Genomic DNA, 13,459 nt, shown 5'->3' with positions numbered 1-13,459 from the left:
GGGGGGGGTATTAAAAGTCCAGCCTGTATTTATACTAGTTGTGTTTTTTTGAACAAATATAAAACTTCAGCTTTAACCTCCTGTCAGTTTTTTTTTTCCATTTGTGACCCCTGGGGAGGGAGGGGGGATTTCTCTTTACTTCCTGTCCTGTAGACACAACAGGAAGTAAGAGGAAATCTCTCCAAAGTGAGTGAAATCCCTCTTAGATAGCTGTCATTAAAACAAGTGTCGCCACTCAAAGATGTTTTCCCTCTATTCCTGTTCTGGTGACAACTCAGATTGTTGGCTTTCTATCTGGGGTCACCAGGACGATCTTAGAGAGAGAACCTCCCCAGCAGAGACGCACATAGTGATACCGACCTAGCTCGGGCTCCAACTCTTCACCGTTCTATATAAAGGTAAAATAAAATGGCTTTACAAACATGTTAAAAGGCAGAATATTGATTTTTATGGATGATTTTGGGTTCGGACCAAATCTGGAAGGGAGCTGTCAGTGCTGAGCCAACTGGGGCACACCACAGAAACAAAGAGGGGGATGCTGGTGACATCATTGACATTAGGTGACCACGTGACCATATTTAGTCAATGTCATTGACCTAAATTGGCCTTGTGGCCATATAAGGTCAATGATGATTCCCGTTGACAACAAAGAGGCGGGATGTTGGTGGCCACATGGACCATATTAGGTCGAACTCATTGACAAAATATAGCCATGTGACCATATAAGGTCAATGGTTGATCCCTGCTGATTTTAAAGGAGAACCTGCACAAATAAAGAGGTGAGACACTGATGACATCATTGACCTTATATGGTCACATGGCAATATTTGGTCAATGACATTGAACTAAATTGGCCAATGGACCATATAAGGTCAATGCTGATTCCCGTTGATTTTAAATGAGTAGTTGCAGAAACAAGGAGGCAGGATGTTGGTGGCCACATGGACCATATTAGGTCGATCTCATTGACAAAATATAGCCATGTGACCATATAAGGGCAGCGATGATGCCTGTTGATTTTAAAGGCTGCTGAAATGACTAAAAACAAGAAGATAAAGCCGGAAAGTGGAGGGACAGCTATGAAAATGGAGGTTGTCAGAACAATGTCTATGAATTTTATCACCCCCACTGCTGTCTGTGACTCCAGACGCAAGATCTTCCACCACTCCCATCATGATATCCAGAGACCTCCTACCAGCACCTCGAACTGGCTCGCTGACATTACAAATACAGCTCTGGCCTCCAGTACTTCAAGGTACTAGTCACTAAAGTCTATCAGCTGATAAGATGTGACATACAAATATATATTAAAGAGGAAACTGCAAGTAGTAAAACTAAGAAAGAGAAACTCATGGGGGGGGGGGATTTATCAGAACTGGAGCAGACAAAATCTGGAGCAGTTGCAACCAATCAGCTTCTCTCTTCAGTTTGTTCAGTTATGATTTGAATATGAGAGAAGCTGATTGGTTGCTGTGCACAGGTGTTCCAGATTTTGTCTGCTCAGTTTTGGTAAATCCCCTTCATTGAACTTGTATGCCTTTCGTATATACTGCCGGTGGTGTTCTGGACTTTGTATGTTTAGGCCGTATTGGTGCTACTTTACTATATAGGTGACGGGAACTGGATGACCGTGCACAACTCCATGAAGGTGACTATGTCCGAGATGATCAGAAGTGAGACAACCTAATGTTAGAGCTGAACCCCAGATAGCAAGGACAACTTGCTACAAACTTGTGCCAGGGTGAAATTGTAATTCTTGTTAACTTGCTGCACACATTCCTGGCAAGTTGTAGACTTGCAGAACACTCGCAGCACAAGTTCTAGTTGACACTTTTTGAATTTGTAGCAAAAGTCTACAGCAAGAGTCCTGCAGGTCTTAGCAAGAGCTCTGCAAGCTCGCAGGTCTGGAGACTTGCAATGCAGACTTGCTGTAATTGTACAACAAAATTGTGAAGCTCGGCAAGTCTGGAATAGTTTAGCAAGTCATCTTCAAACTTGCAGCTCAATTGCTTGCTATCTGGGACTCTACGCAGACATCTAATAAACATGAATTACCAAATGAAGTCACATAGAAAGGTATTTGCCAGATAGACATTGTTCTAACAACCTCCATTTTCATAGCTGTCCTTCCACTTTACGGTTATAGTAGTTGTGCTGGGCAGGGGTGTTCGGAGGCCGGGTGTCACCCGGAGCAGAGGCCAGGTGACACCCCGCCATGACGTTACCACGTGCGTGTGTGCGAGGACGTCATCGCGCATGCGCGGTCATCTCATTGATGCCTGCCAGCGGCCATCTTGGTGATGGACACCGGCAGAGAGAGGAAGGGAACGTTCACTCGGCGGGATGAGGTATGCCGCTGGGTCACCTCCTTTCTTCTGACACTGTCGGGCTCCCAGTCCATGATCGAGTGCCCGACTTTTTAGAGGGTATGACACCAAAATGACTGTCAGTCATTTTGGTGTCACCCCTCCAATGGTGACACCCGGGTGCGGGCCGTACCCCCTCCCCCTTGAGACACCACTGGTGCTGGGTGTCTACATATGACTCATATAAAGTGTGACCACACTGCCCGGTGCACTATGTGATCTATCAGACCTGTGTACACATGCCCCCTCTCTACATGAGCATTACAAGCCTGCCCGAGGACACTTATGATGGGGTTGAGCCGGCATAGAAAATAGACAGTATTTATTTCCTGCCAGGCTATAATGACCTGCTGCCCAGCCCGTGTAGGGATTCACCCGGACAGTCCAGGTTTTGAATGCTGTGTTCAGGTTTCATGGTAGCAGAAACCCGGACACAAGATGTCAGGCACACAGGGGCAACCAGCTTTAAGATAGGGACTACTGGCCCCCAACTGAAAATAGTATCAACTGTGATGTTTACATAAGAATAAGGCGTGACTCAATCTCCCCAAAAAATGTCCGGGCGTCACTAGAGTGTTCGGGTTTCGCTTGAAGAAAAGGTGGCAACCCTAAGCCCGTGACTGGACAGTGAAGCAGAACAATTATAAGCTCATCTCTCCCAAGAGCAGCAAGAAGGTGCGGGACATCAACAAAGATTGTCAGGATGGTGAGCGGAAAGATACTGAGGAACATCGGTGCCCCAATGTCCTCTCCAATGTGTGCTCAGAGCTGAGCACTTCCAGGTTCAGAACCGTCAGATCCAGGTAAACAACAGAACAAGCGCAGTCTGTGCAGGAGGCAGGAAAGACATTAGGGGTCTAATCGATCCCTGATGTCTCCATAAAGAGTACCTGTCACTTGCCCTATGCCTGTAAGCCCCCATGTGATGGCAATAAAGTTAAGGGGGGGGAAAAACAAAAATAAAATAAAGGTAAAACAAAAATGTTAAAGCACCCCTGTTGCCCTGTGCGCATGCATACCATGTTTCCCCGAAAGTAAGACTATCTTCGGGGATTTCTGTAATATAAGACCTACCCCGAAAATAAGACCTATACAGCTGCAGCCAGGTAAGACATCCCCCGAAAATAAGACCTAGTGTCTTTTTTCATGAAAAAGAAAAAATAAGACAGTGTCTTATTTTCGGGGAAACACGGTATTAACACACATGTGAACATAGGGTGTGCACGTGTACGAAAATGACGATTGTGCCGTACATAATGGAAGTTGCCACGTAGGCTAAAGTGAGTGAGATCATTTTTTTACTAGGTCCCTGATATATAATTTACTTCCAACTGATGAGCATTTAAAGTGTTGCCTACTGATAATTTTTGCGTACACGCAATTTTTGAGGCTCAACAGATCTGTTATCTCTTTACTCAACACGACCTCATCTTTTATTTTGTGGAAAAAAATAAAAACATGGGAATTTTATCACTGAACTGCACTGAAAATGATATCACTGTGCAATGAAATTCTATTTAGAGTATTTTTACTAAAAATATACATGTGATAAACATTTGCGCAAATATTGTGCAACATAAAAACCTGCAACTACCTTTTTATTCTACAGCGCTCTTGCATATTATATATATAAAAAATAAGGTTTATATTCAAAAATTATAAATATGAATTTATATAATAATAAGAACAATAATAATGATGATGATGATGATGATGATGATAATAACAACAATAATAATAATAACAACAATAATAATAATGATAATAATAACAACAATAATAATGATAATAATGATGATAATAATAATAATGATAATAATAATAATAATAACAACAATAATAATAATAATGATGATAATAATGATAATAATAATAATAATAACAACAATAATAATAATAATAATGATGATAATAATAAATACTGTTTTGGGGGTTTTAAGTAATTTTTCAGCCAACAATGCAGATTTTAACGTGTGTAAAAACTGTAAAAATGGCTCCGGTAGTGAAGTAGTTAAAGTAACAGTAAGAACTATAATAAACAGCAGTTATATAGGAAGGTAAATAAAGAGAGGGGTAACTATTTACCTTTATCTGAGTCGGTGGGGCGCAGAACCTCAAAATATCCTTCAAAGATCCGTTCTGGGCTCTCCCTGCAATGAAGTAATAAACATTTACTGCATTCGTTACGACAGCAAAAAGAACGATAGCAAAGAGTAACTTTACCAGGCTGCATGAATCAGGGGCGTCCCGAGGCCGGGTGTCACCCGGAGCGGTTACTGGGTGACCGCATGCGCGGCGATCTTAATGATACCTGCCGGAGACCATCTTGGTGATGGACGCCGACAAAGAGAGGAGGGGACAGTCACCCGGCGGGATAAGGTATGCCACCGGGTCCCCTCCTCTCTCGGGCGCTCGGTACATGACCGAGTGCCCGACTGTCAGTCATTTTGGTGTCACCCCTCCAATGGTGTCACCCGGGTGCGGGCCGCACCTCCCTTGTGACGCCACTGGCATGAATAGATTCCTGACATGTCATGCTATACTGTAATTGCTCCATCTTTTATCATTAAGACCCCATCCTTGAGTTCCAGTCAGTGACTTTGCCTAGGCAGATATGATGGCATCAGTCTGCATTTCCTCAGTGTCCTCTCCCCCAGTGATCAGTCTGCTGCAGGCAGGAGGAAGCATCTCCTCAGTCTCCTATCCCCAGTGATCAGTCTGCTGCAGGCAGGAGGAAACATTTGCTCAGTCTCCCCTCCCCCAGTGATCAGTCTGCTGCCAATCACAGCGATCACATGATCGGGAAGCCCGCCTCCGCCTCTCGTCGTTCAGAACCCCCTTAGAGGGGTTACACGCCCAGCATGGGTGTCCCTGTTGGAGAGGACAGGAAATTAAGAGAAATCTCCCCAATGGGGGCACAAACAAATACAAAGCCCATTTTTAGCGGCGCGAGGAAGGCTTAGAATGTCTGATAATATCTGTATCACTGTTTGCATCGTCCTGCGCTGGTGACAACCTCACCCACAATTTCTTGTCCGGGTGTCACAGAGACAGCGCAAGGGGAAAAAATCTCCTCGTCAGGGTCACCGACAGAAATAAAAACTATGCAGAAACTCTTCCCCTGCTGTATTCAAAGATAAAAACGATATCCTGGTTGGAGTTCGGTGGTATGTGTGTTGTAGGGTGGGAGTACCGGGGTCTGCCATTGCAGATCTCTACTTCTAAATATACTTATTTCTCGTCATGCTGATCCAATGACTTCAGTACCATCTGACTCGGAGCAAGTATTACCTCAATGGCCTTAATAAAATGGCTGGGGATTAGTGATAAATGAAGCCATTGATGGCAGCACAGACGGAACAAATGGCTCCCTAATGGTGCTGTAGAAGGAAGATGAAGAAGTGGAAGATGAGGCTGGGCTAGGTGTGGACTCCTGTGAGTTCACCAAAACCTGCTCAAAACTATCACTACCCCGCTCCCATCCAATCCGTGCAAACAGATGCGGTGGGGGCATTCCCTTCCCCTTGTAAGCTCTGGTATAGCTCTGGGACGGGGATTGCACCTTTCTACAACTGATTGGGTTGGCAGGAGGGGGTGGAGGTCAGAGTTTTGATCGGGCTTGGGCAGACTCAAACTGAGTTGACACCAAGCCCATCCTCATCACTAGTAGTGATTAGAGTTGATCCTGAAACTTGTGTGGTGTTGGATTTCTGAATCTGAATTTCAGTGCTATTATTGGTGCTTCAGTTCCCCAAAGGGTACAATTTGTGTAGTGATTGGCTCACACTGCTTGTGTATCTTTGCCCACTGCTCCAGTTACATTTCCACACTACAACCACCTGCCGGACCCAAACTCTGACCAATATCTTACTATACCTGGTACAGTTTGTGCAATGACTGGCTCACACTGCTTATTTCTAGGGATGAGCTTTGGCTTCAGGTTGACCATGAGTGTGACCTGAACCCAACCTGTTTGAAGAATAGGCGGGCGATTTGGCACATTGAAACCTTAGTTGCTAGGATGCTAGTGAATGGGCTGCCCAGCATCATTGGTTGCTGGGATGTTAGTGGCTGGGCCACACAATGTCATTGGTTGCTAGGGCTCGAGTGGCTGGGCCACACAATGCCATTGGTTGCTAGGGCTCTAGTGGCTCTGCCATACAATGTAATTGGTTGCTAGGGCCATAGTGGCTGGGTCATACAATGTCATTGGTTGCTAGGGCTCTAGTGGCTGGGTCACATAATATCATTGGTTGCTAGGGCTCTAGTTGCTGGGTCACACAGTGTCATTGGTTGCTAGGGCCTTAGTGACTGGGCCACACAATGTCATTGGTTGCTAGGGCTCTAGTGGCTGGGTCACACAGTGTCATTGGTTGCGTGGGCTATAATGACTGGGCCGTAAAGCGTCACTGGTTGCTAGTATGCAAGCGGGTGCACTGCAACTGTGTTAAGTCGGACAACTGTGGGGGAAATTTATCAAAACTGGAGCAGTTGCCCTTGGCAACCAATCAGCTTCTCTCTTCAGTCTTTTCAGTTAAGCTTTGAAAATGAAAGATAGAAGCTGATTGGTTGCCGTGCACAGCTGCTCCAGATTTTCTCTGCTCCAGTTTTGATAAATTCCCCTCTCTATATTATAATATTTATATTTGTCATGGTGACTGCAGCCTCCTGTTACTTGAATCTAATGCCGTGCAATCTCCCTCTTACACTGCACCTTGTACTGGCAAGGCTGCACTGAGCTCAGATAGAGGAAGACATGACAATAAATCACAGGCCTGACAAATAATAACACTTGCAACCACAAGTTAGCATCCCAGATGGTGCTCAATGCCGGAATTAAATTTGCAGTCCCAAATTAAATGTGTCGTTTTCCACACTCATGAAGATGGTGGATCATGTTCGAGGCAGAGAGATGCAGGAGAAGGTCAAGAAGGAGACCTCGAAGAGTGAACGCTTGCAGAAAGAGATATAAACAAAGTTCAGTTTCTTACTTAATACGGGACCCCATATTGGTGGTGTGAGATTTCCCGAAGAGTGTGACCTCTCAAAGCTGTGTTGTCATCATCTCCAAGCCTGGTCTTGTCTAGGTCTTGCACGCCGTCCCTCAAATTTGTCCCTGGTAGGCCTCCTGCCTTCTCCTGGACCTCTGTCATCGGAGAGACCCCAGGGTCCTGTCAGACGGTCCAGGTCTGCAGATCTGAGAGCCTGACAAGCAGCGATGGTGAGCTCAGCTACTAAGGTTTCCTGTGTGGTTTCTCTAGAGGAAGTTGACTTGTGAGGCAGAACTTTAAAATCGTGAAAACTGAAAAACTCTACCGACCTACGCAAAGCACGGGCTGAAATGTTGTGTTGTATCTTATAAAATGAATGCTCTAAATGTAATTGGCCCCCCCGAGGAGAGTCTTCCTGCAATATAATTCCATAGGGACGTCTTATAATATAATAGACAGTACAGATGTGGGGCATACGACTCCTCCTTCGGTTTCTCAATAGACGTCAGCTCAAGATCTTCTTTAGCTTTTCTTCTTCCTCTATGAAGTGTCACGGAGACTGATCTTATCATGTGTGTCCTTCATACGTGAGCAAGACTAGATTCATGGAAAGACTGTGTAGGCAGAGACGTAGGGCAGCCAAACCTCAGAGCCTCACAGCCATAGGTGTCAATATCATAATATCATGGGTCAGTCAGATGTGTGGGCATCAACTCATTACCCTAAGGCATCTTCGCCAGTTGTCAGGTACCCAAATATGGTGGCCTTGTTTGACTCTTCGTGCTTAGCTCATGGAGAAGGTTGCGGGAGGTGGGCAGCAGGAGGCACTTCCAGCACCAACTGAGGAGGGGGAAATATAAAGCAATCAGAGAAGGTTTTCCAAGATGCCCAATTGCTTCATCCCATGAGACCATAGGTTCAGCTGGTGCCCCATACATTAGATCTTCTCAACCAATTAGGCCTTCATGCCATCCAATGTCTGCTCTCACCATTGCTGCACATCAAGGCCAGTGATCAGCGTTGAGTGGCTGAAACTGGGGGAAAGCCAGGCTCTAAAACATGTAGAAGCTGCAGACTGATCTTTTTAGTGATCCTGGACCAGAGGTCCTTGTCCAAAGCTGTGAAGGAAAAACAATTTTTTTTTAAATTGAAACCTGAGCACAAAAACCTTAATTTACAGGAGGGGGGCGGAGACAAGACCAGTTACCCTGCACAAGGAGAGAGGGCAGCAGTGAGCAGTCTTTATTACAGGAGGGGGTGGAGACAAGACCAGTCACCCTGCACAAGTAGAGAGAGAGCGCAGCAGTGAGCGGTCTTTATTACAGGAGGGGGCAAAGAGAAGACCAGTCACACTGCACAAGGAGAGAGAGCAGCAGTGAGCGGTCTTTATTACAGGAAGCTCCAAATGTCCCACTGGATCACTGCACAGATCTGGAAGAAATACACAAAGCTCACCAAGATTCCAGGAAGCATACTCATGGCTATTGTATGAGGACAATATTTGCATATCCCTGAGTTCAGCATCAGCTTCTCCTCAATTGATTGGGTGTCTGAACAAAGCCCTGCCTTAGCTCCCTTCTCTTCACACCACGTTACCTCACTTTTCTACAGGTCATACGTTCATACATCAGGCCTCTGATCTACCAAGCGGTCTGTCTCTTCCCCCATTCACACTTCAGATACTAGTATCGGTATCGGTGCATCGTTATTGAGAATATAGAGAAGAGAGCGAGGAGAGGGAGCCAGAGGAGGGAGTAAGGGGACCAGATATAGAGGACTACAAATCTCAGCAATACATTATACAGCAATACAAAATAATATATAAGTATATAAATGAGCTAATACTCTGTGTTGTTCTGGGTCGGCGCCCTGATGTCTTTAGGTGGCCTGTGTGGGCTCTTAGATGGGCTTTGCGGCTCTCAGATGGGCTGTGTGACTCTCAGGTGGGCTGTGCAACTCTCAGATGGGCTGTACGGCTCTCAGGTGGGCTGTCCGACTCTCAGGTGGGCTGTCCGACTCTCAGGTGGGCTGTGCGATACTAAGGTGGGCTGTGCGGCTCTCAGGCGGGCTGTGCGGCTCTGAGGTGGGCTGTCCGACTCTCAGGTGGGCTGTGCGATACTCAGGTGTGCTGTGCGGCTCTCAGATGGGCTGTCCGACTCTCAGGTGGGCTGTCCGACTCTCAGGTGGGCTGTGCGACTCTCAGATGGGCTGTGCGACCCTCAGATGGGCTCTGCTACTGTCAGGTGGGCTGTGCGACTCTCAGGTGGGCTGTGCGACTCTCAGGTGGGCTGTTCGGCTTTCAGGTGGGCTGTGCTACTTTCAGATGGGCTGTGCGGCTCTCAGAGCCGCCTGGGTTATGGTGACTTACCAGGGGTCTGAAGGCGGGAAGCACGGTGTCAGGAAGCCGGAGGAGGAAGAGCAATCACAGATTCTGCATCTGCCTGAAGCCCAGATCTTCCTCTGAGCTGCGGGCACCTGCAAACAGGCACAGGCTGCCTGCAGCTCAGAGGAAGATCTGGTTTCAGGCAGATGCGGCTGCCATAATGTCACTTGTGACATTTCAATGAAGTTCTGATGCCGGGATTGGCGCATCAGCAGCACTCTCTTGAGCAACGTGCACCAGCAGCTTTGTGTTGTAGTGCAGCTGCTGGTGTGAATGTGCTCTGTAGGAAAGTAAAGTCTTTTTAAAGTACCGTATATACTCGAGTATAAGCCGAGTTTTTCAGCCCATTTTTTTTGCTGAAAAGTGCCCCTCTCTGAGTCAATACTTTTTCCCAGTTTTTTGTGGTAAAATTAGGTACCTCGGCTTATATTCGGGACGGCTTATACTCGAGTATATACGGTACACAAATAAAATGCGGTTCACACTGCCATATGGCCACTAGAGGGAGCCGAGCAGCATTTCATAAAGAACTCCAGGGCAGAAGTTTTATACATGAGCTCCTACGTGTGTTAACACTTTAAAACCTTATTTCCATGAACAATTTGGAATGTTATATGTCCAGGGGGAAGCCACATGTGCTCATTCAATATACAGGTTGTGCTTCCCTCCTTTAAGTTCTACACAATGATTGCACTGCTCCTTCTCCTGGAAATGCAACTCAATAAAGCTGGTTTACTTAAGGAGTTACAAATCTTCACGGAACAAATTGGGTGAACATTCACTTCAATTATACAATCACGTGAAAAGAAAATTCCTCTTCAATTTGAATGCGCAATCATGAATTAAGTGAACATACATTTTCTTTTCATATGATTGGATCATTGAAGTGAATTTTTCACTCAGTTTATTTAATTATTCCCAAATGCTTTAGTAAATTAGTCTCTGTGAGTCACCCAACACATCAAAAGCAATGCGCTGCCTGTGTGGCTGATATTTATAATTAGGACAGTAGTTAAAGCCTATCCTCAGGAAAACCAAAAATCTAGCTTTGCAATGGGGCTGCCCCTGCACCGGAAGGGTTACAGCACCATTGTATCCCCCAGGGTTACAGCCCCAAGGGTTACATAGCAGGTGCAACTAAACTAAGCATTGTGCAATAATGCAGGAGCAATCTCTACTACCAGAAAAGTGATAATTGCTATGGTAAAGGGAAAGTTTACAAAATGTTAACTGTGCCTAAGCAGTACCAATGAAAATGTACCTTTTATCCTGTGTTCTATCAAAAGTTCCAACTTGTCGAGATCTCCAATGACCTGACTTCCGGTTTAGATAGAAGTAAGATATTTGGCCGAGAAGGCTCTACTGCACGAGCGCCGCCCGCGGCATTTCCCTATTCACATACTACACTGCAATAAAGTATTCAAATGAACTAGGGTCAGACTAATCCAGCACGTTATTCATCTGAGTTGCTCCACTCAAGCGGCGGCCATATTGAGTGGGGCTACTCAGATGAATAACGTGCTGGATTAGTCTGACCCTAGTTCATTTGAATACTTTATTGCTGTGATGTATGTGTATAGGGAAATGCCGCGGGTGGTGCTCATGCAGTAGAGCCTTCTTGGCCAAATCTCTCACTTATAACTAAACCAGAAGTCAGGTCATTGGAGATCTCGAGGAGTTGGAATTTTTGACAGAACACCAGAATTTCTCCTGAAAAATACAAGTGAACTTCCTGGTATGAGGGAGTGCCTAGGCACTCCTGTGCCTCCAGCCTCATAGCTGTATATCTGCGGTGTAAAATGTAAGGCACTGCACCTCTCTCTCTCCTGGCTGTCTCTCCTTGCTCTCTCTCCTGGCTGTCTCTCCTCACTCTCTCTCCTGGCTGTCTCTCCTTGCTCTCTCTCCTGGCTGTCTCTCCTCACTCTCTCTCCTGGCTGTCTCTCCTCGCTCTCTTTCTGGTTGTCTGTCCTTGCTCTCTTCTGTATATTCTCCAAAACAAATTGCCACACGGCGCTAGAATGTTCAGGTTTTGCTTGAAGAAAAGGAGGCAACCCTATGCAGAACAAGTCATTGTAAGTCAGTCATTGGGGGGGGGGGGAAACCAGCTGCAGGAAGAGCACAGGCAATGCTGGTGACCAGTCTTTTGCCTTTTATGGGGCAGTTTCCAGAGATCATCTCCTCTTAAATTTGCAATCATTATTTATTAAAGTGCATATAAACCCAAGAAAACAATGCAATACATTGCAGCTCACCAGTCCTTAGATGTGATGGCTGCATTCGTTTTCTTATTCTTCGGGTTTTTTCCCCTTTATTTTCACCTGTTGATTCTGCTAGTACCATACCGGTCCTAGGGCAACAGTGTTCACTCACCATACTGTATGCATAGAGGAGCATCATTGTCATCCTAGGACAGGATTCCAGAACACCTTCCTACAATACAATTCAAGAGAAGATGGTAAGGAGGGCCCTGCCCCTGAGGGCTTACAATCTAAAAGAGGAGGGGGAAATGATACATGAGGTAGCTGTGGTAGCTGTGGGAATGAATTATGTGACAATGTGATGGTTGAGCGGTTAGCTTGAGGTGGGATAGGCTTCCCTGAAGAGATGAGTCTTTAGGGAACTCCTAAAGGCAGTCAAGGTGGGAGATAGACGGACAGGTTGGGGTAAGGAGTTCCAGAGGATGGGAGAGACTCTAGAGAAGTCCTGGAAGTCCTGTATATTACCAGGGTGAACATGGCAGGACTGATAATAGTGCTTATGGTAACACTGCAGAGAGCATGGGAAGTAATGATCTTACTGGATTTCTAGCAGGTTAAACAGGCGTCATATTTATCGAACAGATAGAACAAAATACTTTCAGTGGAATATTTTAACAGACCAAAAACGAGGAAATAAGAGAAGTTCAATGTTAGAATTTAGGAACACTTCAATTACATAGTATTTGTGGTTAAATAAAGACATTAGTCCATAAAGTCCAACCTATTAGGATCTCATTCTAGGAGTACCTGTACCCCTGTATATTGCGGTCCCTTGAGAAATTGTCCAAAAGTTTCTTGAACAATTCCACATTCTTTGCTGAAATCACCGCCTCTGGCAGTGAGTTCCAGACCCTAACTGATCTTACTGTGAAGAACCCCCTTCGCCCCTTGTGCTGGAATTTTTTTCCACCAATTTTAGGTGGTGGCCTCTAGTCTTTGTAACGGAGTTAATTTTAAACAGTTTATCGCTAATGTTGCTGCCACCATTGAACATTTTGTACATGGAGATCATATCCCCCCTCAATCTCCTCACCTCCAATGTGAACATGTTTAAATTTAGTAGCCTCGTCTCGTAGCTCTGGTCCTCCATACCCAATGTTGCTGGTGTAATATGTTGCTACTGTAAGGAATGGAGGTCAGTAATAATAATCTGAGGTCGGCAGCAGCTTGTAATTCTGAGTTGTGTCCTCTGAGTTGTGCTGTCACCACACGTGGTTCTTGGCTTGGCCTCCCCGCTTGCAGCTGTCTCGGTGGGAATGTTCGCGGCCTGCCTGGGTGACTCAGGCTCTCCAGGAATGTCCTGTCACAGCAGCCCAGGAAAGGGCAAATGTGTCAGCAGCCTGGGCAGCAGTCTGAAATACACACGCTATCAATATAATAGAATGAACAGTGAGTATTGAGAGACATGGGAACAAACCGCCAAGCAATATTCTGGCATAGCTCACAACTGTCCTGCTTTTT

General features: G+C 45.6%; 1 protein-coding gene across 1 annotated transcript in view; it reads right to left on the bottom strand.

The window, feature by feature from the left end:
- The window catches only part of LOC108794610 (DENN domain-containing protein 1B-like), a 52,798-nt gene extending 45,093 nt beyond the window's left edge, over positions 1-7,705 (bottom strand). Inside the window, exons 1-2 of the mRNA XM_018565690.1 lie at positions 7,358-7,705; positions 4,452-4,516 (exon numbers count right to left, since the gene is read on the bottom strand). Coding sequence (XP_018421192.1) covers positions 4,452-4,516; positions 7,358-7,374 — 82 coding nt within the window. The 5' untranslated portion in view covers positions 7,375-7,705. The remainder of the gene's footprint in view (positions 1-4,451; positions 4,517-7,357) is intronic.
- Positions 7,706-13,459: the final 5,754 nt, after the last annotated feature.

This window comes from Nanorana parkeri, unplaced genomic scaffold (assembly GCF_000935625.1).
Source record: "Nanorana parkeri isolate BGI_ZX_2015 unplaced genomic scaffold, ASM93562v1 scaffold874, whole genome shotgun sequence".
Lineage (NCBI taxonomy): Eukaryota > Metazoa > Chordata > Amphibia > Anura > Dicroglossidae > Nanorana > Nanorana parkeri.
The sequence above is the reverse complement of the archived record's forward strand: the minus strand, read 5'-3'. Positions and strand labels throughout refer to the sequence as shown.